Here is a 26,323-nt window from a genome sequence, read left to right as displayed (position 1 = left end):
ACCCGTTTACGTTCGAAAAAATGAGGCGATACACACGGGAACATTTGTTATTGGGATAAGCACGATGCAGTTGCACAGTATTTTTTCTTAGGAGCATGTATACCACTTGGTCAATAGTGCAAATACTATGCTAGGATGTTTTTTTCCTTTGTTTTGGGAATGTGAACATTTAATTATTTTCAAATTGTCTGGTCAGGTTTAAACCAGATACGTCTTGTTGCCCTTAATTTCTTATCCGCTTGACTTCGAAGAATCCTCACTGTTCGTTTTGTTTACGGGTGTTTTCTGAAAGACGGGACAGGCATGTGCAGTCAGCATCATTATTTTGACAAAAATTTTATATATAGCCCTTTATGCACAGGGGAAAACATATCTGAAGTTAGTTTTCTGGAAAAAAAAAAAATTTTGCCTACGTTAAAAAATTTCCCAAAGCCCACGTGGCTGGCAGGTGCGTTCGACGAGTTGAGCGAAATTCATTTGCTGCTGTAAAACGCAAACTATTGCAGCTATTTCCACAGGGTTTTTTCTGTGGAGACTGACTGCTTTCAGATCAGTCCACATGCTTACTTTTAATTTTAATCACAATTCATTCGAATAAAAAATTACAAGCTTGACACTTTTTCAAAAATTGCCAAAATGTCCAGCCCTGTTACTCTGCATCTAGACAAGCTAGAAAGTTCAATGTTTTTTTTTAAAGTATTATTCCTTCATCCTGTTCCGTTTTTTGTGCCAAGTTCAGTTTATGTAAGAAAAGTGGTTCATTACCAAAAATGCGCTGCATTGCAGGTCAGCTGCGCATTTTCGTGTACACTAAAAACTGATGTATAGAAAAGGCCATCTTCGATTTTTTTTTCAAACTTTCACAAATTGAAGCCAAAGTTGCTGTCTGTCGCAAGCTTGAAAAACACAGTGCACTGTTTTTGTGGTTTTTCAGCTACAGAGCACCACACACGACCTTGTAGCAGTATTGTGGGAATGTACTGCAGTGGTCTGTGGCAAACTTTGACTGCAACGCAAGGTGGGAGATGGCCGGAACTCCTTTTAAGAAAGTGTCCAAGTGAAACGGAGCTGACCATGCGCCTTGAAGTTAACCGTGAATAAAGCATTTTCACACGTTGCAGAAATGTGTTCCATGTGTATTGCACAAGCGAGCGCATTTTCTCGATGCATCTCTTAATGCACTTCTCACTGTTTTTCTGTGTGCCCCGCGTAGGCACAGATTACCTACCTCCAGACCTCTGGGAAGTGACTGCTGTGTTTCGGATATGCGCCAATGCAGTGCAGCTTTAGAAGGCTGGACTAGTTGGAAGTGGTTCTTGAACGTCTTGTGGGCTGACATGGACACGAGAAAAGAAATAGACAGACGGAAGCGCTGTCATCGGTCTGGCTTCTTCTTGTGCACCTGTCGAGTCTGCGCTACTTCGAGAGGGTCAAGCCCAGCTTGAAGCGCCTGGGAGAAGTGTTCTGGCGGAAAGCAACAGGCACTGAACACTGTTCCACCTGCTCTGTTTCAGCCAGATGTGACCCTTCGGTTTCGCGGATAATTGAAAAGCAGCCATTAAAACAAGGAATAATCGTGATTGCAGGTGCAGTCATAGATAACAGCACGGACCTTTAACAAGCTTTTCCAGCTGTGAACAGTTTCTGCGGGATCATTGCCTGTGGCTATTCAGGCAAGCCAATTGCTCCTCAGTGGGTTTCAGGGCCCAAGGAAAGTATAGCGAACAGTGCACGTTTCGCACTGATTATCTGAAATGGCACAGGGAAGAAAAAAAAAAAGCCCGCCAAAAGAAATTCCGTAGCGCGAGTGATGTGCACCATGTCGTGCTGAAGCCTCCCCAAAGGTACGCACTCAGTGTGCGAGAGCACGTTCTGAAGAAGCTTGCTCCTGCGCAGCGAGCTGTTGAGAAGCGGAAGAGGCATTTCCACCGCCAAGTGGGAAACACGGTTGCGAACGCAAAAGGACACTGCAGAAGTTCTCGCACGAAAAGAAGCCCCCCTCAACGATGGCCGATGCATGCATTTGATGCTTGGGCCGCGCATGCAAAGCGCCGTCCCCTGCCGAGACTGTACGGCCTTGTCGGTGCCAAGAACCCTCGCTACAGTGCACGGGGCCGCAGAGAGGTGGCAGTGAAGCCACAGGACGAAGCGAGTGCCAGTTCCCCATCTGGCCAAGGGGTAGTTTTTACTGCTTCTCAGGTGTGTTGGGTCTCACCAAATACGACTACAGTTGAACCTCGATATAACGAACCTCGATTTAACAAAATTCGCGATATAACGAATTCTTTCAAGTTTTCTATCAAAATTTTGCTAAACCCATATATTTTTATCTCGATTTTACGAAGTAATTTCGTGCGGTGCTTTCGATTTAACGAACTCATGGCGAGAAATGAAGCACGAAATTCCGGTCGAGGGACGTTTTATTTTGCCTCTCAGAGCCTACATTGAAAACATTCGGTACTCGCATTAGCTCTTAAAAGGCTAAAATGAAAGAAAAGCGGTGAATTATGCGGTTGACAACAATTAAAAGCGATGAAAGAAGCTGCTCAAAAACCGCTAGCGGTCATGGACAGTTTAATAGTGCGGCCACCAGTTTGACGTCGCCATCGTTTCCTACGCCAGCGCCCTCTATGCTTAGGCTGCCGAAGGCCGAAGCCTACTTCAAGTGTCTTTTTCTACGCGTCCTTGCTCACGGTGCTGCTGCTCTAGGTTGTGCTCGCTGATAACCACATTAATATTTTGTTCGTCCATCATTAGATGAGTCTTATAAGCAGCATGAGCACTCCAAGGGAAAGAAAAGTGTTCCGAACAAGAACCCGAGGAAGTGTTGGTGAAACCGAAGGCCATTGAAGTGATGGATGCCATCGACGTTCTGCGGAGGCACGCAGGCGCACACGAATGTTGAAGAGCAAGCCTTGTTAGCGCTGTCAGCATACGAACGTCACGTAAAGCCCGCCCTGGTCAAGAAACACCAAGCACTGCTTACGGACTTCTTCACTACGGCTTGAACATCGCGTGCTGGTGGCAATAAATTGCTCTCCAAACATGGTCAAAACGTGTTCATTAGACAGCTGCAATGCGGAGAAATCGGTTTCTTTAGGGCTCAGTGGGCATAAAGTAATTGCTTAATCAAATTTGGCCAGAAGATATTTAATGTAAGCTTGCCGCTTTAGCGGGAGCACATAAGCGCTGCTCCACAAAGTAAAGCGGTCCGTGTGTACTCCGCTCAACTCTCAACTCTCAATCTCGAGTGTCGTGGTTGCATCACGCGCCCATACTGCAGAGCCTTTGTGCATGAAAAAAGTCTTTCAAAAGATTTATAGCACCCTTCTGCTGTTGGCCCGCCGCACCCCTCAACGCCGCGCCTAAGCCTACCACTGAGCGGACGAAAAGAGGCGCAACTCCGAACCAGCACTTCGCCGGGGTGAAGTTCACGGGGCACGGACGCGGGTTCAATTGACTCACAGCGGCGCTTAGTAGTGACCGAAATGGAAAAAAAAAAGAAAAGGTGGAAACCTAGTCTGCTATCATATTTAATGAGGCGTTGCGGAAAAAGCACCGGTTTTACGACGACACGAACTACTGTCGGCTATCCGAATTCCATTGCCTAAGTGTTGAAGCTCGTAATTCGCACAATTTTTGCGGCCAGTTTTAGTACAAATTTCGGTTTAAGTGGAGAGGTAACTACATAGCAGTTGTTTGTGAGAGGTGGGCAAGGTTTTGAAACCCCAATAACTGGTTAAATTAACTGTAACATCGAAACCTCAATTTTACGAAATTCTCGATCTAACGAAATTTTCGCCCGCAAGTACGACTTCGTTATATCGAGGTTTAACTGCATTTCTTTAATCATTTTGATTTCAGTGGCTTTAAAAAGGCCAGGTTTGGAAGTGCGCGGCTAGGCACGACCAGTAGACCCAGCCACCAATCATCCATTTCAAAGCCAGAGCTTTGACACCATATTCATGGACTGTGTGCTTTATTCACGGCTAACTTCAAGGACGCAGGGTCCGCTCCGTTTCACTTGGTCACTTTTTTAAGGAGTTCCGGCCATCTCCCACCTTGCGTTGCAGTCAGAAGTTGGCCACAGACCACTGCAGTACATTCCCGCAATACTGCTACAAGGTCGTGTGTAGTGCTCTGTAGCTGAAAAATAAAAAAACCAGTGCACCGTGTTTTTCAAGCTTGCGACAGACAGCAACTTTGGCTTCAATTTGTGAAAGTTTGAAAGAAAAAAAAAAAATCGAAGATGGCCTTTTCTATACATCAGTTTTTAGTGAACACGAAAATGCGCAGCTGACCTGCAATGCAGCGCATTTCTGGTAATGAACCACTTTTCTTACATAAGCTGAACTTGGCACGAAAAACGGAACAGGATGGAGGAATAGTACTTACATTGTTTGTTGTTCTTTGTGGGAAAGGAGAAGGAAAGGGCATGGGGCTCACTTGCATACCGCCCAGTGCAAGGGAAGGGAAATGAAAGGATAAAGTAGAGTGTTAGAGAAAGAGATGGGGCTGGGCAGCTTGGGCTACAGCCGCTGTGTGAGGCCAGTAAAACTCCCTAGCGTGTCTGGATGGAGAGAAACAAGGTCCGACATTTTGGCAATTTCTGAAAAATTGTCAAGTTTGTAATTTTTTTATTAAAAACAACTGTAATTGAAGATATAAAATAAGTATGTGATTTCATTGACAGTATGCAAAGTCTCCGCAGAAAAAAACCCTGTGGAAATAGCTGCAATAGTTTGTGTTTTACAGTCATAAAAGTTTTAAATTTCGCACGACTTGTCCAACGCACCTGCCACCCGATAGGCGAAATTTCTTTTTCGGAAAATTAATTCACATATGTTTTCCGGTGAGCACAAAGTGTTCTATATAAAATTTTCGCCAAAATTAAAGATGTCCAACGGACACGCCTGTCCCATCTCATGATAACACCCTATAGTGGCATTAGGTGTAGAATGAAGGTCAACCTATCTTAGTTCAAGACAGACCGTTTCCCCTATCTCTAGTCTTCTCTTAGTTGTTACTCACGGCTGTAATGGTGCCGTTTTCACTTGTCTGAAGTCCAGTTATGTGCAGCTGTTTAAAGCATCGCTTGTCTCTAGATTTTTTTCTTGGTGAATGCTCTGTCAGCTTTAATTCTTGGAACGTATATCTTTATAACGTGCCGAAAAAATGGCCTGCTCCGTATTCAGGTCTCCTCAGTAAAAGCCATTTATATTTTTTTGTATGTGTTTACCAGAAGCGAAAAATAGCAAATAAATTACACTTGACCCTAGAAGTACGCCCCTGAACAGACTTGCACTGCTCCAAAATTCGTCTTTTGGCGATCCAAGGCTGCTCCAAAAGGTTCCTGCCGCCGCCCCTGGGTGCCATTTGAAGAGGAAGCGTGTCAAAATTGCGTTATGAACTTGCTCCCACACCTTTTCCAATGTGACTGAGCTCTATACGGGCGTGACCACGAGGCTGTCTCGCTTGAGCTGTTCAAGCACAACGGGCTCTCGTGTGTTGGATACCTGGGACCCAAGCTCGGCTTGGCTGCTTTTTCGTCCCCGTGGGCTCCTGTGTGCCCAGGAGGCCCGATGCAAGCATTTCACTCTGCTCGTCTGTGTTGACACTGCCAGAGAAAAATTTGTCTCTCCCGATGTAAAGCGTTCCCAGTCGGCGACCTCAGGTTTCCAACGAGATGACTTTGTTGGGACGATTGCTGGTGAAGATGCTATGCTGATGAGTACATGTAGATGCCTACGATATCCCACTTAAAATCACTAAAAACAGGGGGTGAACTAAAAGACAAATTTATGCAGCTTGGTTTGCCGGTGTTCAGAGGACAGACATTATTGGACAGAACAGCTGGCCTCCTGCATCAGTTCCTCCATTCTGGGCATTAAAAATCGTCCACTACCGTACAAGCTCGTTGATTCAAACCGCGCACGGGGATTCAAGTGCAAAGTAGCCACTGCTGGGAAGCATCCGCCTGATACTGGCTGAAGGTGGTGCTGCCTGCTGCGATTGCGGTCTAACGAGCAGCGTCTTCACAGCTGGGGAAGGGACAACGGCTGCACCGGTGGTCCACCGCCTGGCCGCCGTCCTCTCACACCACTGCACTCGCGTCAATGCTGACGCCATCCGCAAAGAGCACGCCTTGCAATACGTGCGCGAGGGGATTTCAGTCAGCGTTTTCCTGGCATCAGCCGCCCATTACCCACACCGGAACCTAGTCGTGCTCCCATCACTGGGCTTTAGTACACTTTTACTTATAAGGGGACTCGGCAGTTTGGAGTGCCTATAAGTTCGAATTATTCAAGTTGGAATTAACAAGATTTTCTGCATCAAAAATGGTTCTGCCAGTTGGCTTAGCAAGTGTCCTAAATCTTGCAGCGCTACTGCGAGGTGTGGTTCACAGCACACACCGCACAGTGTAACCGCTTTGAATGCAAGCAGGGTGGCAGCCACTAAGTGGCGGCCTCGTAAATTTGTGTTCTTGAGCGGCAATACCATTTCAAACAATTATTGCAACCCCACCAGAGAACCTGCTTGCCTGCTCTCTGTCACCGCATAAGACCTGATAATTCATTGCAGGTTTTGTACTTGGCACCTAAGTTTGTTTCTTGAATACATACTGTGTGGCATGTATGTCCCTGACATCAAAGTTACTACTTAAAAGTCCCCTGCTGGACCATGAACGCCACCGTGTCTCATTGTGTTTCTGGTGTACCATTTGTTTTGTGGTGCTGCAATTCTCAGAGGTCTCTGGCACCTCTCCTCGTACGTCTGGTGGCAAAGGATGCGGCATCTCTAGCAGGCAAAACAGTGGACACGTCAACACAGAAACAACTGATGGAAGCGCTAGACTGGTGGCGGGCCGCCGCAAGTTCCATTCGGACGAGCAGCGACACAACGCTGCTGCATTGCCCAGCCAGCCAGGTTGAGAGGCGGAAGCCCCACCAAGTGATGTTTCCGGCAGCTCACCCGTGGGCTGGTTGAGCGCGTGACGAGAGTCTGGCCACTGACACCGCCGTGCCAACTGGCTGGGTGGGCCTTCGCAGTGCCGGGTTGAGCAGCACACCTTCTGTGCTCGGCCTCCCATGGTCGGACATTGCAGAGGGACGCGCCTGTGGCTCTGGCGGGACCCTGCCATCCAGAGCCACCACCGCATCTGATGGTTCTTTTTTATGGCCACGCATGCCCTCATTCCGTAGGCCTATTTCAGAAATGACGGAAATGACGATGCAGTGAACAGCTGTTCGCCACAGCTATAAATGCAGACGGGAAACTGGCGCAGCGCACGCTAAGCCGCTTTTGTTTGATGACTCCGATTTCAGGTTTAACCCTTTGAGGGTCATGGCCGTACATGTACGGCATCGGCAAACGCTTTCAAAATGGTCAAAGACGTACCTGTACGTCATCGCTTGCATGTTTAAAAAGCGCACCTTTTTCGCCAACTTCTCTTGCTTGGCATGTGCTGCCACACTTCGGAAATGTGTCAAATTTTTTTCTTGCGCCGATGGCTCTTCTTTTTATTTTTTTATGATTTACTTCAGCGGCGCGCCGGCTATCGCTTGCGCATCTGCTAACGAGGGGGCGCACTGGGTATCGCCCACCGGGTACCCGGCCGCCTCTCGCTTCTTGCGCCTGCCACAGACCAAGGTCGCCTGCAAAACTGATGAGGCTCTTTTCTCTTTTTTTATTTTATGAGCGGTGCGCCGTCTATCGCTCCCGCATCCGGCCGCGCGTGCACGCACGCGCCGGCGGGCACGCAGCGGCTGGTTTCGGTATCGTCCTCCGGGCGCTTCCCGCTTTTTGCGCCCGCGAAACTGATGTCTGTCTGATTTTGATTCACTCAAAAGGTGCCGGCTTGTTACTCTCGCGTTTTTATTTAGAATTGTTTTTGTGTAATGCCATAATAAACCACATGTATGTAACAACACAAATGATTTTTTTGTCACTTTACAGTCACCCAAAAAAGTTTGATTACTTTTTCTCGATATAGATTCGTCCATAGAATTTAAATCAGCAATAAAAAAAAATCGACCCTGGGGGGACGCATTTGGCGAAAAAATTCGACCCTCAAAGGGTTAATTAATGGCGCAAGGGCGACAAAGGCAAAGAAAGCCATGACAATGGTGAACAAGATGAGAAAGATTTGTAATAAAAGCACTAGTTCAAAAATTTACCAAGAGAATTGGTGTATATCAGTATACTAAGAGAACTGGTGTATAGGGTCATGTTAAAACATAGCAAGTGCAGGCACCTAAGGTGCAGAGCCTCAGGTTCCGCCATTGTTTTGCAACCCGTCACGAGCACAGGTGAGGTTATGGACAGTAAGATATGTGTTCTAAAAAATCTACGTCGGCAAAGTAGCTAAAAACTTTTTTGTACTGTTATTTACACATTGGTTGTCTCCTTCTTTATTTGAAATTTCTCAGGTGTGGGCCCATGCCGCATGCGGTCCCTGGGAGTAAGCACAAGTGAAGGCGATGGAGTCCCAGTCCCCAGTGGGGTGGTCCTGGGCGGCACATTTCGCACAGGTTGTTTTGCCTCGGCAAGAAGTTGTACCATGCCCAAACTGCTGGCACTTGAAGCAGCGGCGCGGGATAGGTACGTAGGGATGTACTACACACCTAATGAAAGCAGCATTGATGTGTTCAGGAAGTTTCGATCTGTTAAAAGTCAAGATTATTTGTTCTGTTGGTATTTCTACATTGTCCCAGCGGAAGGTGATTCCCCTGATGGCGGTAACCCCTTGATCCTTCAGGCCTTTTAGAAGGTCGGCCTCTGTTTCGCTTCGCAGATCTGGCTCAGATATCACACCCTGCGAGCGGTTGAGGCTGCGGTGGGGTGTGACTGATATCCAGATCAGACATGCGGGTTTGGGTCAAGAGATTTGTGGCTTGCTGCTGCGTCTGGACTTCAACTAGCACTCTGCCGGTTCCTAGTTTTTCAGCATCGTATGTCCTGCCAAGGATGCCTTCCAGGAACTTCGAGACCAGGAATACGGATTGAGAAGAGAGGAGTTTTGATTTGTCCACAGATTGAACTATGAAAAAACGGGGGTAGTTGTCAGATTGAGAGAGAGTCGTGGTTGGAAGCGGTGGAAATGATGCTTCGGTGTCGATCATTTTCAGGGACCGATCAAGTTTGTGGGGGGGTTTTGAAAATACCATACGGCATGTAATAAAAGCAGGGGATTGGGGTACTTTCTTCTACAGCCTTACCCGGGTAGCTGGAGAGGTCCCGGAGCTCCCTGCCTGGTAAACAGACAGGGATTTCTTCAACAGCCTTACCCGGATAGCTGAAGAGGTCCCGGAGCTCCCTGCCTGGTAAACAGACAGGGAGCCCATTGGCCGGAGCTTGACCAAGGCTCTGACCACACCGTTCGTGGCTATTTACCCTCCACTAATAAACACATCGCCATGGTTAGTTCCAGGTTATGTTGGGGGCTCAGGGTCCGCGGTGTCGCCAATACCGCCTCAAGGTGCCTCGTGCGGGGGTTTGTTAGAAGATAACAGCACTCGATGCAAGCTTCTTTGATCTGTACTCCGTACCCACTGCAGAGCTCTCCTATTAGGAAACAGACTCGAAGGCTACCCGAGTTCCTTGGTTTTGGGACTGTATAACTGAGACGCCCAGTCCAGTGTTACATTGGCGCAGGCCCTTTTCGGGGTGAGATTATTTGGAAGCGAGGGTTTGGTCGCCACAGTACGCAGCAGCGAAGGGGTAGGGCATGGCCGACAGCAGCACCCTTGCGATTTTCACGACGTCAATACCGGCAGCCGACTGTGTGCACCGCCTCCTTGGGAGACGTCCCCATGCGGAGCCCCAGGCCTTGGCTCCCCGAACCAGCTCTGCCTTGCCTGGGCAAAGGGCACAAGCAGCAGCCACCCGAGAGCGTGCTCCCCCACCACGCGCCCAACCCACGCAGCCCAGCGAGCCCGCAGCCCTGCAACGTGCACGAACACCACCGCGCCCCGGAACGAGAGGCCCGAGCGCTCCCGCCAAGCGAGCCCACGTTCATCGCTTCCACAGCCCCCAACCCCGCCTGGTTCCCCAAAGCACCAGTGAAGGGCCTGCTGGGCGTCCCATGCTCTGCGAGACACCGCGGTGGCGTCTTGTTTGCACGTGTGGACGGGCCGGGAAGGGGCGAGAGCCGACATGAAGGTGCATGCAGAAAGCCGCCCTTTCTTGCTCACGGTGCTAATCTGGTCAACATATAGTAGCTGCAATGTCATTTAGCCCCTGTGGCTGAAGCCAGCACACGAGGTGAAAGCTGCCTCCCAATGTAAAGTCAAAGAAAGCCAAGAGCAAGTTTGCAGAACCTTTCTTTGTGCAAGTTTGCAGAACCTTTCAAACGAGTCATTTTCCTTCCGGCTAGTTGCTGCTTCAGATAACGCCACATGGGAAAATCGCTCCGCATTCGCTCCCACTGGAGAACAGAAACCGACCCCCCCCCAGGCAGGGCACTCACGATGGAGATGTCGTCCAGAATGACGCCAAACTGGGAGGCCCGCTCGGTGAGCTCGTCGCACACCTTCTGCGAGACGACCTCTCGCTGCGTGATCATCTCGCTCGCGTCGAACTGGGCCTGCGGGGAAGGCAGCGGTCAGTGCAGCCCTGCGGCCCAGCAGCAGGCGGACGCACTCACCACGACCGCCTTGAGCACCTCGTTGGTGATGGAGGGGAGGACGCGCTCGTCATAGTCCACGCCCAGGGTGGTGTACATGCGGGGCAGCTGCTCTTGCACGGGCCGGAACAGGATGCGCAGCGTGATGTTGACGTTCTGCAGGTCTGCACCACAGGCACCGCCACAGGTCAGCACCCGCCACGGCCGCCGCCACCCCCCCCGGAGCTCACCCTTGCTGCCCGTGACGACGGGCACGTTTCGTGGCCGAGAGCGCACGTCGTAAATGATGGGCCGCTGGACCCAGGGAATGAGGAAGTGCGTGCCCTCGCCCACCACGTAGTTCTTGACGCCCGTGAAGCGGTCAAAGATCACTGCCCGGTGGCCCCCGTCCACTGCGAGGGGAAAGCGACAGCACTGACTGGCACCACAGTCCCCGGGGACGAGCGTGCCACCTGTCCTGGGTTTGGCCAATCCAGGAAAGGAGGTCCACAGGGAGGCTTACAGGTTGGTACAGTTTCTCGCACGCCGACTCAAAATACCTCACTGAAATTTATCACACACACGAGTCCAACCGTCATTTATCTTGCTTCGTCTTTGATGCCTCCGATTGGTGGTGCCCTTCATGACATCTCTTGGCCGCGCTGGCCCTCGGAAATAATTGCAAACAATTGCGAGGGTGTGGTGCTTGCCCTACCGCAATCTTGCAGTTGAGTGCAGTTTCACTTTCTAACTTCCTGGCCTGTTGGTTCAAGTATCTTGGCGCTTCAATTTGCTGTACACGACCAATAACGGCAAAGCAGTGGCTTTGTGGCGTCAGCTGAAAGGTTTCATTACAATGTGTCTAAACTGGGCAACCAGCATAAGGAGTTTCTACTGCTTGGTTACCATTAAGTACTGCCACAAATGTTTGTTAATATTTACTATATCAGTAACCACTTATGCTTAATAGCCAACTGCACTCAAATTTTCGACAACATAAAAATAATGTCACCTAATAGTACATATAAAAAGAGTGCGAAACGCAAGATACTACATTTCAGGCAGGAATGCGAGCGACACAAACGGCTCACAACATTGGCGTTTTCGCAACCGAAACCGAGTAGAAAAGGCGGCCATTACGGGTGCCCGGATGTGACGTACGTGATGGAACGGAAGCGGCCGCGCTATAAACCAGCGGCCAGAGCCGCCTTCAACTGCACATGGCAGCGTCGCGTTTCACACTGCTATTTCCACAGAAGAACTCCAAACTAACGTTTGCTCAGGATAGCGGGGTTAGGCGCCACTGTGACGGCGCGTTGCTATCAATCAAAATGAAGTAGACCGACCGACAGTTCTCTTTCCATCAGAATAACTGCCGTTGTGGCAATCCTGGGCATTGCGAGTAAAAAAGCAATTTACATACCTAGTTGCTTGTACAATATCAGAAAGCAGCTTTGGTTAGCAGGCGCCTTGGCTGTCACATCGCGCTCTTTGAAGGGAATAAACCGCATGAGGGCGGAGATCAATCACTATGTTTACTATACATTACATGCAAACAGCTTCATGAATATTAGCCCAGTATTTTTCACCTTGCTACACACCCGAGAATCGAATTATAAAAGGCATCCAAAACTATAAACCAGCTTCCACAGCTAAATGATGCATTAAAACACGAAAAAAAGTTACCAATATACTGCTGTTTTCTACTTTCACCAGAAACGAGTGCCGTTGAAACATTTTACAATCAAGTAAACTAAATCTAGCACTCTACAAAAGAAAATAATTCATTTGAGATTTGAAAAAATACATCAAGTTCATGGTTTATGAGATGAGCAGTTTTGTTAGCTTTCGCACTTCGCGAAGACGACGGCTGATATTTGTGCCGATGTATTTGTTACCACGAGCAAGGCCGATTGTGTTCACTTAGTGAGTGAGGGAAAAGTCGCACAAATGTTTACAGGCGCATGTACAACTCCAGTTAGGTCTTCAAACTTTGAGAAACGCTTAAGGGATCGAGGTGGCGTTGGGCCAGCCCAAATATGGCAAATTTTGAACGCGGAAGTGCAAGTGGTCAAGAATTTATAAAATGTCTTTTTTTTATGCGATAGATGCAATTGGAATGAGAAATGTAAGCCAAGTGTGCGTGTCGCGCTATTTTTTTTTAGTAGAAATATTATTTTCAAGTAAGAAGAGTTTTGCTAGCTCCAGAATGTTCCAGAATCTCTTTTATTGCACTGTAAAAAAAAAAAGGCGGATATTGTTACCTATGCGGTTAGTTTGAAGCATGTGTCGGCGGTGGGGTACAACAACGCGGAGGTGTAGCAAAGAAACCCTGGGCGAACGCGTCCCTGCGCCCGGCAGAGCGCCGTGCAAGTCGCTGGAGAAGCGCGAGCTCCATGGGACAGGTTCCCCAACCTCCGTCACAGGTCGCTCGAACTTGTTTTGGCGACTCTCCGCCAGGTGCAAACGTCGTCTGCACGGAGATACAGTCGAATCCCGCTACAACGAAATTGACGGGACGTGGGAAAAATTTCGTTGAAGCGAAAATTCGTTGAGGCGAAATCTGCCGCAACACACCACGGAAAGGCCAGAAAAATAGCCCCATATGCTTCCGCATCATTGGCAGCATAATACAATGTTTAGAAAAAGGAGTGACGCGCAATAACGTCATGTTTATTCGGATAACAAAGATACCAATGGTTATCTGTTCTTTCACTGCACGCGAAGAACGCGTTGCGGAGTGGGGTGAAGAAATGCAGGAGCAAAACGTATTGCTGTACAACAAGGCGTGTCCACCGAGCTGATTACTTGCAGATAGCTGCTAGGCCGTTGGAAGCCCCCCTCGCACTTGTAGCAGGAGCAGTGCCGTTATCTTATCATCTGACACGGCGCGGCAGCTACTGACCTTGGCAGGTTAGACGCGCGCGCTTGCATTTAACACAACTGCGCGCTCATGACTAAGATAGGATGACTTGGCTTCAAGACCAAACACGCAAACATGATTTTTGCTCTTGGCTATGAAGAATGGTAGACGGAAAACGGCAAGGACAGCTGCTCACAACGCATACATGACGGCGCCGCGCCAGCAGCGGAGCACATTTGTGCGATTTCGACTGGATACGGATTGGCTGTAGCTCCGGCTTGGTGAACCGGGCCTGCGCCTCATGTAAAGACGGCCAGCCACATCGTTATCACCATCAAACAATGGCGTCCGCCTACGAGTTTTTTTTTTTGTTTTTTTTTTGTTTTTTTTTTTTGTGGCGGTGTGGCCGCACCGCGCATGTTTTCGGTGAAACTAAGCGTCCTGAATGTATAAAAAGTTACATAAAGCTGGCGCTATGCTTATTTTATTGTAAAATAATTGTTCAAACCCAGCCCAAATCATTGAAAATTTCGTTGAAGCGAAAGCAAGCCTGACAAATGGTTCGTCGTGGCGAGGACTTTGTTGCATGGACTTGTATGGCTGGCTGACGGGGAATTGGAAATATTTCGTTGAAGCGGAAATTTCGTTGAAGCGGCGTTCGTTGTAGCGGGGTTCGACTGTACTGTGAACGATGGTAGCTAGCGTGTCCTGTGCTTACGAAGCTTAGGATTTCGCCACGGTGATTGTAAGAACCTCGATCAAATTTGGACAAAGAAAAATTTGAGGGCAGCTGGCCTTTAAGATTCCGCAGCGTTTTATAAGCAATGCACCAGAGGAAAGCATGTACGTGCCCTGCGCAAAAATACAGCGTTTGTGTGCTCTAGACGTACATGCATAAACCAACAGATGGCCTCTGCTGCTTCATTTCCTTCGTTTGCTGTGCCCATCCCATCCCCACCACACGCACGCGATTTGGGAAGCGGCGCGACAGTCCCTGCAGCTGTTCGATGTTTGCATTTATTCTTGAAATCTTGCAGCTTACTAGTGTAGCTCTAGTGGGGCTTGGTTTTCGCATGTGCACTGCGCATTCCGCTATCATAATACGGCCACCTCGCCACAACAGACCAATGCAGTCAGATGGTAGTTGCGTTACTTTTGGCAACAATCACCAAGTGTTTGTGATAACACATCGCGACCCTGTTCCAGCATCGCCAGATTCACGCATTTACGGCTAGTCGGTCAAGGGCCGTACCCGCACCGTTTGCTCCCACCCTTTTTGTAGCCTTGCGGTAGCTCTTGGGCGTTCCCTATTCCCCACTGCCCCGGCAGCAGCACAGGCGCGCTTCGACAGCGGCCGCACCCGCTCGCCTGGCCTCCCCCCGGCCCTCCCCCACCGCCAACCACACGGGCTGGCTGGCAGAAGGGCCGGCTCTGCTGCTGCTGCTCCATACTGCACATCGGCAGGGCTCCCCTTCATGTGGTAAAATGTGGGTCGCGCAGCTGCTCAGCAAGGACAACAACAGAGCGACGACAAGGGCAAGCACTCGCGCGGCAGGGCGTGCATTTACCAGCGCACCGCGATCAGTGCAGGCCATTCAGTCCACATGCAGACCTTTCTTGGAGAAGATTACAATCCGCCTCTTTCACAACCCCACTGCGCATGCGCAATCCCCTAGCGGCCAAGTCTCTAAGCAGTCCGGCAGGGGCAGCAGACGACATTTCCCACAGCTCCTGCACAAGCGGGAAGGGGTCGTGGTTGTATTTACATCGTTTGATTTTTTTGTGTGTGCTTGCTCTGCGCGGAACAATGCCCACAACTTGTGCTGCGTTCCGCTGTAACTCGGAGTGCCGAAAAGGGAACGGTTTCGGCTTCTATCGCTTCCCGTCGGCCGCACGCGATCGGCTACGGCGGCTTGCGTGGCTCGGGTCGGCTCTGGTGATGGGAACTTTCGGCTTACCATCCTGGCGGATATTTGATCGCCGCTATCTGTGCAACTGCGAATGACAATCCATAACACAACTTTTCACCACACTATCATCCCCTTTCACACATGTGGAACTTTATTTAAGCTATAGCTGCCGTTTGAGCTATCGGTGACCAAGACATTTGCGTAGCCTGATTCGATGCTTCCGCGCAGGTATCGCCATCTCTCGGCCGCTCGGCGCACCGCGCACCGCCCGCAGCGGCGACCGGTCAGCGTAGGCTTGCATCGCGGCAGATATCTGATCGCCGCTTTTAAAATAAGCCCTGACAACAATCCCTATCACAATTTTTCACCACACTAACACCTACTTTTTCTCGCATGTGGCTTCTTTTTAGCGATCAGTTTGATTCAAAGAGCAGCGACAAGCACGGTTGCTACCGTGGTCTGCGCCGGTTCGAGCCGCTGATTGTGTCGAGCTGGCAGGCGCGGCCGGCGTGTGCGCGGACTGTTTCCGAAGGCAGAAAACGCTTCACGATTGCTTGCTTTATCCATTTCTTGCGAACAAACGCGCAGAATCTACAAATTCAGCTCGGCGATCGTCGTAGTTGACCATGGAGCAAAAACAGTGGGCGGAGCAACGCCGACGACGCAACTCATGCGCGCATCGGGCCATGTGTCTCAAATTCACGCGTACGACTAGTCGTGGCGACAGTCGTAACGATCAGTCGCATGCGAATCGCGTGTACCAATCGTACATGTGTCCAGCGCTTAAAGGCCGTGTGCGAACTGCCGGCCTTTGTTGAGTTGGCGATCGCAGTTCATGCCAGACGACTCCAAGTACTGCTCGCTCTGCTGCTCGGACGGCACACGGATCTGTTCGATATTTCCTGCCAGCCCTCATTCAGTGATAAGAAGCCGCCTGGTTTTTTGTGATGACCAGGGGCTGTCATCTTAAGGTGTTATAACACCAACACAGAAGAAAAACGTCGGCTGCTCCCCGCCGTAATGTGGGATTGCCGTGCATACAACGAGAACGCAGCCGGAGGAAACGCCGGCGAACCCTGCCGCTTCAACTTCCGCTAGGCACGCTAGGTGGCAGCACACCGCAATGAAAGAGGCGGATTCTAGGCAGAGGTGAAATGGCCAGGGAGCTTTTAGAAGCCTCGCATACGAAGGGGAAAGGATGCGTTCCCGTGAACCTCATCTTTGGAAGCCGCTTTGCATGCTCTGGGGGAGTGTTGGGCCTGCACAATGCCTCCACTAAAACCAGTGGCGAGCGAGCGCTCTTCGACTGGCAGAACACCACGCCCTCTGGGGCAGCACAAAGGCCCACCACCAGAGAGGGCAAAACAAATGCTCCAAAATGCACACACAGCACCCAAGACCTGCAGTTGCAACCACAAAGCGTAGCACAGTGCAGGGCACAGCCAACTCCAAGCACTGGGCGCACCGCAGGTGCACCCAGCATGGCCCTGACCAGAGAGTGCCCTTTGTGGGCGTTGGCTGGAACACAGACTGAACACAGAGCTCAGTTGCACTGTCGCATGTCGGGCACACATACCTGCCAGGATGGCATTGGAGAGACGGCACTCGCTCGTGGGAACAGAAGGGAGCATTTTACGAGCCCCTTTAACGCTTAATCTCTGCACTGTTAACAATGTCAAAAGGTGCAGGACTGTGAGGTAGCTTTGGTGCAATGTGGCCACACTTTGAGGAAGATTGGGCAAAACACGGGTGCGTTTTCGCCAAGTTTTTGTTTCGGTCGTGCAATCATGCGAAAGCATGGGAATTCGGGAAACGTGGCAAGTGTGGGGGCAGCTGCTGCGACGCAGTTAGCCACTGGGGCAGAGATTTTCATGGCAGCATTCAGCGATGCTCCGAGGGTGCAGTGTCAACCTTCCCGTTTGGCAGCCTGTGCACGGTCCTGCAAACAGAGGCTGCCTCTCCCAGCCTGGTGGGGGCAGGAAGAGAGCACCGCCAGACGGCACAAAGCTAGGGCCAAAGGAGACAGTGCTGCGAGTGCGTGCAGGCCGTTCATGGGAAGCAGCAGTGCAACCCCAGCAGCCAGTGCCAGCGGCAGCTCGGGGCCTCTCGACACAAATTTCAGATACCACACTGGGGCAATCCAGCCACTCCCAGCCGGTGGGCGCACCCTGCGCAAGAGCAGGCCCGTTACAGCGGCCGTGGTGGCCGGTGTTCCCAGAGCGTCACTGCAATGCCACCCGTTCCCTCTGTCAGCTCACGCCTCTGCCGGTGGGCCCGGGCTCGCCCAACCGGGCTCACACTGGCCAGCCACGCCGCGCCTGCCCCCCCTCAAGCCGAGCCAAGGCCCACGTGGGGCTTGCACGACGACCCATCGCAGCCACGGGGGGCATTCTAGAGGTGCACAGTTGGCCACCCCCAAGGCAGGCCCAGTCGCAGGCCAGCGCAGGCGACGGGAGCCCCGACAGACCAACCTGGAATCCAGGCTCCCGTGGGGAAACGCCACAGGCAGCACCGGGTGACAATGCGGAGCAGCAACTGTTGGCTAGCACGGGCCCGACTCGGCTCAAAGGGCAGTGGGGACACCGGCGCGATGCTGGGCCTCGCAGCGGGCCACATTGAGCGCTGGTGCCCTCGCAGCACGACGCCAGGCCTGCTTTGCTTCTCCCCTCTGCTGCTCATCCGCCCGAGCGCAAGCTCCACAAAACAGGGGCCACGCATCGCCCACCAGAGAGTCTTGCCGCCCCGGTGCCCCGGGAGGCATCACAGCGGCATTTCCACCCGCGTCTGCGAATCTTGCAAGCGCTGTACGAGCAGTGCACGTGCCCCTCAAAAGAAACTGCCACGATCAAAAATAACGCTTGCGTTCAAGGGTTGAAGGACACAGCTGGCAAGCCGAGGGCAAAGAATTCCTTACCATTGTACAGAGCACTGTTGGCCACGCCGCCAACCACTGCCAAGCCAATGCCCAGTTTGCCAAGGGTGTTGAATATCTGTGCGGCCATTGCTCAGCCCTGCACGGCAGAAGAGAAGCGGGCGTCAACAAACACACATCTCATCCTCTGCAGCGGGACAGGACGCTCAGCCGGCTGAACGCTGTGCACAAGGAGAAAGAGCACACTCTGCAGACGCGCCCACCCGCTCCTGCTCCCTCAGGGGCCCACGAAGAGGCCACTCACAAGCCTGCTCTCTCCTTGCACCAGTGAAGCCCCTTTGACAGCGGCCACTGCCCAGCCAGCTTCTGGCCATTCCTCTGCGATGCCTCTCTGTGCAAGTGGTGGCCAAGAAGCGCGGCTGGGCGATTGCAGTGGGGCCTCTGGTTTGCGTCACCTGAATGCCAACGTGTCTTACGCGCTGGCCTGTATTACGCGAAGCTTTTCAAAGTTTCTCGCGCTTCTTCAGTTAGGCGGACGTCTTTTGTGGCTGCAATGGAGCTGAGTGAGTTGCCAAGTTCTTTCTAGGCGAACAAAGTTCTACTAAACAAGGGCCCTTTAAACACATCCACACATACGTAGAAAATATGACACAAAGCAAAACAAACAAATGGCAAACACCACACACCTGGGCTGCTATCAATGGCATGTTTTCTAATATGCTTTCCTTCCATATTCTGTTGAAGAATTTGGGCACATGCGGCCAAGCATGCCGGATGGGCGACACCTCGTCGGGGCGCCCCCCCGTGCCCGGCGGGGTTCGTGCAGGCTGTGCCGGCTTCTACAGCAGCCGAGCGTGCACTTCAAGGCAACGTTACTAGAATAAACTCAGTTTCGGAGCTCCGCATCCCCGCCAGCGGAAGAGGGTGGGCCAAACGGCGGTCGCGGGAACTAGCGGCGCTGCAGTCAAGTCTTGCGCTACTCCCGGCGCGTCGTCTGCTTCGGCGGCGGGCGGCCGCTGCAGCCGACCGCGGCGGGCCGCCGCGCAGACGTACCGCAGCAGCTTTCTAGTACTGCTATTGCTAAACTTAAACATCTATCATCTTTCCAGTCGACTAGCTTAAACGCCTTCGTCCTTCTAGTCGACGTTACCGCATCACATTTGTGCACTGTTTAAGTGGAAATGCGTTGGGTCACCTGTATACACTGACCTGCAAGCGCAGCTCATTGGTTAGCTAAGAATCGACGGTCGGCCTATATTTTAACTGTCTACAGCGTTTAACTTGATTGATTGTGGGGTTTAACGCGCCGACGCAACGCAGGCGATGAGGCGCACCGTAGTGGAGGGCTCCGGATTAATTTGACCACCTGGGAATCTTTAACGTGCGCCGAAATCTCGTACACACGGGCGTTTTTGCTTTTCACCTCCATCAGAAAAGCGGCCGCCGCGGCCTGCGTTTAGCTTCATGTACGGTAGTTTCTAATTCAATTACCCTTTTCAGCGTAGTTTTTATAACTACTGCGCCGTCTTACCTCGACCAAAAACGACCCAACGAGTTTGTGAAAGCAGTGCCTTTATAAGTGCTTTTATCTCCACGCGGCAATAGGACAGTGTTTCTGAATCTCGTCGGTGCAAGGTCCCGTTAACCAGCTTCCGATGTAGAGTTCCTATGCTCAACTTTTATATTCTGTCGGGCTGGTCCCACCTCATCTCGCCTTTGTGTACTCTGTAGTGCATAGGGGAATTAGATCACCAAAGATGAAAGTTCGGTTTACAGTTCTTACGCTCAGTTCATCTGTGACAAACGCACTCGAATTTTGTGAGTTCCCATTAAAGCTTGAATCCGCAATTTAAAGGTGCTCATGGTACGCCTGAATTCACAAGGATCTTTTACCGCCTTTCTGGTGTCTTGAACTCAACAAATCCGTTCAGCTGGTCATACAAGACACCTCTTCGAAAGGCGAATCAGTCTTCAATGAGGACTTTTTTTTTTTTTTTGAAAAAGGCTGAATTGTACATAACATGACACAAGGATGCACAAGAAAAACCAGTGTTTGAGGGCCTCAAGAACACTGTATTTGCAGGACTCCTTATATGTATGCACGGTGTCAGCACCTTTTGATGTGTTTGTGGCGACGGGAAGCTGCCGAAATGGCTCACGCTCAAGACGACTCAATGCCACATCGAAAATTTTTTGGTTGAGTAAAAAGAAAAGGGTGGCTAAAACAGATTACTGGCTCCCAAAGCAGCTGTTTACAGAATTACATATGTGCCGTACGCGATTACATATAAGAGAATACGCATTCAGCCGTTCACGGTGTAAGGCATATTTGCTCGAAACGTTCCAGAAGAGAGGCACACGGAGGAAGCAACAAACGGTACACAAATTTTATTCACCCCAGGGTTTACACAATTTCAAAAGAAAAAAGTCACACGACAAAAGAGTAACCAAATAAAAAAAAAACTGCCTAATTTATCACAACGTAGGCTATGAGGCGACTTATACAAAGCGCACGCACTTAAAAACCGCAAAAAATACGAAGGCATACTAGCTAGCCAGCTTCCTTTAATTCTGGTTCTTATCTGTCGTTTGCAGATTTTACGAAATAATAGACTGTCTGCTGTGTTCATACACCATTGTGCGTGCAAGTTTTTCCGGTTGATTTCAGTCGGCATGGGCTCAACCTGATTCTTGAATACACGTTGGCAATCTTCTTCGACAGAACTTAAATGTGATTGTCGAATGCATCGCAGTTCAACAGATGAGCCTCCAACTCAGCAAGTAATATTTGTTCAAACAATATTGTCAACACCTCCACTATTGGCGCTCACTATCTGCATTAAACGTGTAGAACATTAACCCTTGCATTAAACCTGTAAACACTAAACCCTTTTTCCACGACGGGGCGCAATTTCAAGAAGTATTTCGATGGTGCCACGAGACCACCGTTTGTTTTCGCAGAAACGACTTCTGGAAGCTCAGTGGACATCAGTGTAGTGCAGCATTCATTGGGGGATGTGCCTGCATATACTTTCCGTGCCCCAAATACTGCTGTATATAGCACTACTGCACAGAGAACAAGCGAAAGGCTTGTGTTGAAGTCGACCCGCTGGGTGTTATAGTTATGATCATTAAGTACCTGCAACAGCGATGATCTTCTTAACGAGGCGAAAGCTGTTGACGTTTCAACGAGGTTTTCATCACCTGAGGGGCACAGATCATCACAATATCGCGAGAGGAGTTTCTAGTATCTGATGATGCAACTTCTGTTCTAATAAAAAGACGCTTGTAGGCAGCTGTAAATTGACAGGCAGTAGGGCTGTTATTTTAGCCGCCATTTCTTTTTGCTCGTATGCACTACAGAGTGCACAAAGGCAAGATGAGGTGGTACCAGCCCGGCAGAATATGGTCTTTGGTGATGTCACTGCTGCTGTCGGGAGATGTTGAGGAAAATCCTGGTCCCTCGACGCAGGAAATGTTGAAACAAATTCTTGATAACCAGGCTACATCAGAAGCTAAAATAGACGCACTTAGAGCCGATATGACCGAGGTGAATGCTACATGTGAAAAAATGAACGCCGTGCTCGACGTTATTCAAGACATGAGTGTTAGAGTACGAAATTTAGAATCTCTTGTACGGCAACAGGCAGAGAAGTTGGTAGAATATGAAAACAGAAGCCGATCCAATAATCTTTTGCTTTATGGTATCGAGGAAGACAAGGACGAATCAGACGACGACCTGAAAAAAGCTGTAATCGAGAATATTTTTAAAGAAACCTTGGGAGTGCAAGTGAACACGATCGACAAAATTCATCGTCTTGGAAAGAAAAAAACGGGGGGTAATAGGCCGGTAATCATGCACTTTTACGACTCGCGAGAAAGAGAGCGTGTGCTGCAGAATTGTGGCAAGCTGAAAGGAAGCTTGATAAGCATAAGTCGAGACTACGCAAAAGATACTGTGGAAGTTAGAAAAAAACTTTGGCAAAGCAGTGCATCTGAAAGAGCAGCCGGTGGCAAAGTTAAACTGCTACACGATAAACTCAAGATCGGCAATCGCATCTACGTCTGGGATCAAGAAAAAAATGAACGTTGCCTGTTCCGGACGGAACAAGATAAGACTCGTCCAAAGGGGCGACAGGGTAAATCTGCCAGCCAGAACCAGCAACGCCCGCCAACTTCAGGCCAGAATTCTGGCACGGAAAGCGATTCGTCGCAGCCATAGCTAAGAATCATACTTTTGAACGCACGCAGTATAGCTAACAAAACTGATCTGGAACATTTATTAATTTCTCAAAACCCAGATGTATTGCTCTTAACTGAGACGTGGTTGCATAATGAAATTAGTGACAGTAGCATTTTTCCACCCACTTACAAAGTGTTTAGACGGGACAGAGATACTAGAGGTGGGGGAGTGGCTATCATTGTGAAAAGAACTATAAGTACCATGCCTTTGCACTGCACTCTACCCGAAATGGTATGGTGCCGGATTACCTACGCAAACAAGGTGTATTTGATAGGGACTGTATATAGGCCACCCTCCACTTCACCAAAATTTTTGGATGACTTGAATTGTTTTCTAAACTCGCATGTAAATGAAAATACAAGGCTAATTATGGCTGGTGACTTTAATTTGCCACATATTAACTGGGAAAATCTATCAACGGGTCAAGTTGAAGTAAATAGTACGAATAAACTGATGCAGATTATGTTTTCGTATAATCTTAACCAAATAGTTAAAGAATTTACAAGGGTCACCGCAAAGTCGCAGTCAGTGTTGGACTTGATTTTCATATCTGGTGGAGTGGCGGATTACACTGTATCAATTGACGAAGGTTTATCTGATCACAAGATGGTCTGCTTGAATATACCGGTGAGCGTAAGGGCCTCTGGAAAACCATATGAATTGGTACATGTTAAAGATTATGGCCGTGCGGATGACACGTCCATCCTAGACGTTTTGGCGAGCAGATTAAACGAATTTCAAATAGCATCCCACCACGAAAGTGTAGAAGAACTATGGCAGCGTCTTAAAGGTATTATAAAACATTGCATTGACAAATTTGTTCCCACACGAACGAAGAAATCAAAACAGAAAAATCCTTGGATAACTAGAGACATAATTCACCTCAAGCGCAAGCTCAAAAGATTACGAAAAAGAAAGAACAACCCTACGGAAATTTCACTAACTAAAAAAAGTCTGAAATCCGCCTTAGTAAAATCGAAGAAAACGTTTTTTAATAAAACGCTCACAGATTTCCTCAAATGCTCACCACAAAAATTCTGGCGATACTTTACAGATAAGAAGGACGCAATCGAACAGATAATGGATGGTGAAGTAGTGCTGACAGAAAAAAAAGATATCGCGAACCTATTTAATCGTTTCTTCCAATCAGTTTTCACAAAGTATAGCGGTGACAATAAGAGCGAAAGCCTAGTCTATTCAATACAGTACCCAATGGAAGACCTGAAAATTAGGAGGGAGGGTGTGTTTGAACATTTGTTAAAGTTGGACCCAAAGAAATCATGTGGCCCAGACGAAATACCCACAGCATTCCTTCAACGGTACGCTGAGTGGATGTCCTATTACCTGCAGCTTTTGTTTGAAAAATCATTAAGGGATAATTCAGTACCTCAGGACTGGCGCGACGCGAACGTTGTTCCGATACATAAAGGTGGAAATAAACTGTCCGTTACAAACTACAGACCCGTCTCGCTAACATCGGTGTGTTGCAAAGTATTAGAGCATATGATAGCCAAACACATTCTTAACTTCTTAGAAAAAAACGATTTGCTATGTCAATTCCAGCACGGCTTCCGATCTGGCCTTTCGACAGTCACTCAATTAATCGAAACTGTCCATGACCTTTGCGAGGCTATAGATGAATGCAAACAGGTAGACGTTGTGTGTATAGACTTTGCGAAGGCATTCGACAAGGTTCCGCATCATACTCTGCTCTACAAATTGCGAAGGCTAGGAATTAGTGAGGGTATTGTTTCGTGGATCGAGCAGTACTTACGAAATCGTTTTCAGAGAGTCAAAATTGGAACAAGCGTATCAGAAAAATGCGAAGTTCTGTCTGGAGTGCCTCAAGGCTCCGTTTTAGGACCGTTATTGTTCCTAATGTACATAAATGATATTCCTGCCATTGTCAACGCACCTGTTAAGATGAAACTTTTTGCGGACGATTGTTTGATTTATTCTCGTGTACTATGCCCCAACGATCAAATTGAACTCAACAAATGCCTGCAAGCATTAAATCTATGGTGTCAACGGTGGGGCATGGAAATCAATTATAAAAAAACAACATATACGCATGTAACAAGAAAGCGGGATGTTCTAAGATTTGAATATAATATAGGGGAATATGCCTTGACCGAGGTACAGAGCTTCCGGTATTTAGGGGTGACAGTGGCGCATAATCTCGATTGGCGCATTCATGTGCATAATACCTACACCAAAGCATATCAAAAGCTTTGCTTTCTTAGGCGGAAGCTACCAAACGCGACTAAAGAAATTAAGTTAGTTGCCTACAAGACTTTCATACGGCCCGTTTTAGAATATGCAAATGTTGTATGGAGCCCACACCAAAAGGGCTTAAAAAAGAAGGTAGAAAAAATACAGCGAATCGCAGCACGTTTTATATGTTCTAGGTATCGCCGCACAGATTCAGTTACAGATATGCTTCAGCAGTGCGGGTTGGAACTTCTGGAAAGCAGAAGAATGAAACAACGGCTGAAATTTCTTTTCCAGATATTGCATGGATCATTAAAACTAGATAAGGAACAGTATGTGAAAGCGCCTCCAAAACATAGTTCGCGAAAAAATCACAGCAGAGCGATTCGAACTGTTATTACGCACACTGACGTGTATCGGTATTCTTTTTTTCCGGATGTCATTGAAATGTGGAATAAACTACCAAACGATGTTGTGGAGTGCTCGGGTGTACATCAATTTGAATTAGCTGTAGATATGTTTTTTAGAAATAGTGCGTCATCCGAAATCTGTTCATGACTGTGCGCTAAGAGCATTTTAGTTCACCGTTTTGTTCCCTTGCCGTATTTTGTTTCCGTGTTTTGTTCTCTTGCAGTATTTTGCAGTGTTTTGTTCATCACTGTGTGTTATTGCAGTGTTTGTTCCCTCCCTGTAACGACCCTCACTAGAGGGTCAACAGTATTATCAAATAAATAAATAAATAAAAGTTCAGCATAGGAACTCTACATCGTAAGCTGGTTAATGGGACCTTGCACCGACGAGATTCACAAACACTGTCCTATTGCCGCGAGGAGATAAAAGCACTTATAAAGGCACTATTTTCACAAACTCGTTGGGTCGTTTCTGGTCGAGGTAAGACGGCGCAGTAGTTATAAAAACTACGCTGAAAAGAGTAATTGAATTAGAAACTACCATACATGAAGCTGCCGCTTTTCTGATGGAGGTGAAAAGCAAAAACGCCCGTGTGTACGAGATTTCGGTGCACGTTAAAGATCCCCAGGTGGTCAAAATTAATCCGGAGCCCTCCACTACGGCGCGCATCATCGCCTGCGTTGCGTCGGCGCGTTAAACCCCACAATCAATCAAGTTAAACGCTGTAGACGGTTAAAATATAGGCCGACCGTCGATTCTTAGCTAGCCAATGAGCTGCGCTTGTATGTCAGTTCATACGGGCGACCCAACGCATTTCCACTTAAACAGTGCACAAATGTGATGCGGTAACGTCGACTAGAAGGACGAAGGCATTTAAGCTAGTCGACTGGAAAGATGATAGATGTTTAAGTTTAGCAACAGCAGTATTAGAAAGCTGCCGCGGTACGTCTGCGCGGCGGCCCGCCGCGGTCGGCTGCAGCGGCCTCCCGCCGCCGAAGCAGACGACGCGCCGGGAGTAGCGCAAGACTTGACTGCAGCGCCGCTAGTTCTCGCGACCGCCACGCGGCCCGCCTCTCCGGCGGAGCTTTCAAACTGAGTTTATTCTAGTAACGTTGCTTCAAGGTCTGGCGGTCGTTTCGTTCGGTAGAGGGGAGTCGCGGGTAACAGGGGAACATGGGCCACTTGGACAAACAGCAGAGTCGCTCCACGG

General features: G+C 49.2%; 1 protein-coding gene across 3 annotated transcripts in view; it reads right to left on the bottom strand.

The window, feature by feature from the left end:
• The window catches only part of Phb1 (prohibitin 1), a 53,134-nt gene that overhangs the window by 12,068 nt on the left and 14,743 nt on the right, over nt 1–26,323 (bottom strand). For all 3 annotated transcript variants that reach the window (XM_077688364.1, XM_077688363.1, XM_077688365.1), the window contains exons 2-5: nt 18,291–18,387; nt 10,855–11,016; nt 10,646–10,788; nt 10,469–10,585 (exon numbers count right to left, since the gene is read on the bottom strand). In XM_077688364.1, coding sequence (XP_077544490.1) covers nt 10,469–10,585; nt 10,646–10,788; nt 10,855–11,016; nt 18,291–18,378 — 510 coding nt within the window. In that variant the 5' untranslated portion in view covers nt 18,379–18,387. The remainder of the gene's footprint in view (nt 1–10,468; nt 10,586–10,645; nt 10,789–10,854; nt 11,017–18,290; nt 18,388–26,323) is intronic.

Source organism: Haemaphysalis longicornis, unplaced genomic scaffold (assembly GCF_048455015.1).
Source record: "Haemaphysalis longicornis isolate Haplotype H1 unplaced genomic scaffold, Haemaphysalis longicornis Haplotype H1 scaffold_1, whole genome shotgun sequence".
Taxonomy (NCBI): domain Eukaryota; kingdom Metazoa; phylum Arthropoda; class Arachnida; order Ixodida; family Ixodidae; genus Haemaphysalis; species Haemaphysalis longicornis.
The sequence above is the reverse complement of the archived record's forward strand: the minus strand, read 5'-3'. Positions and strand labels throughout refer to the sequence as shown.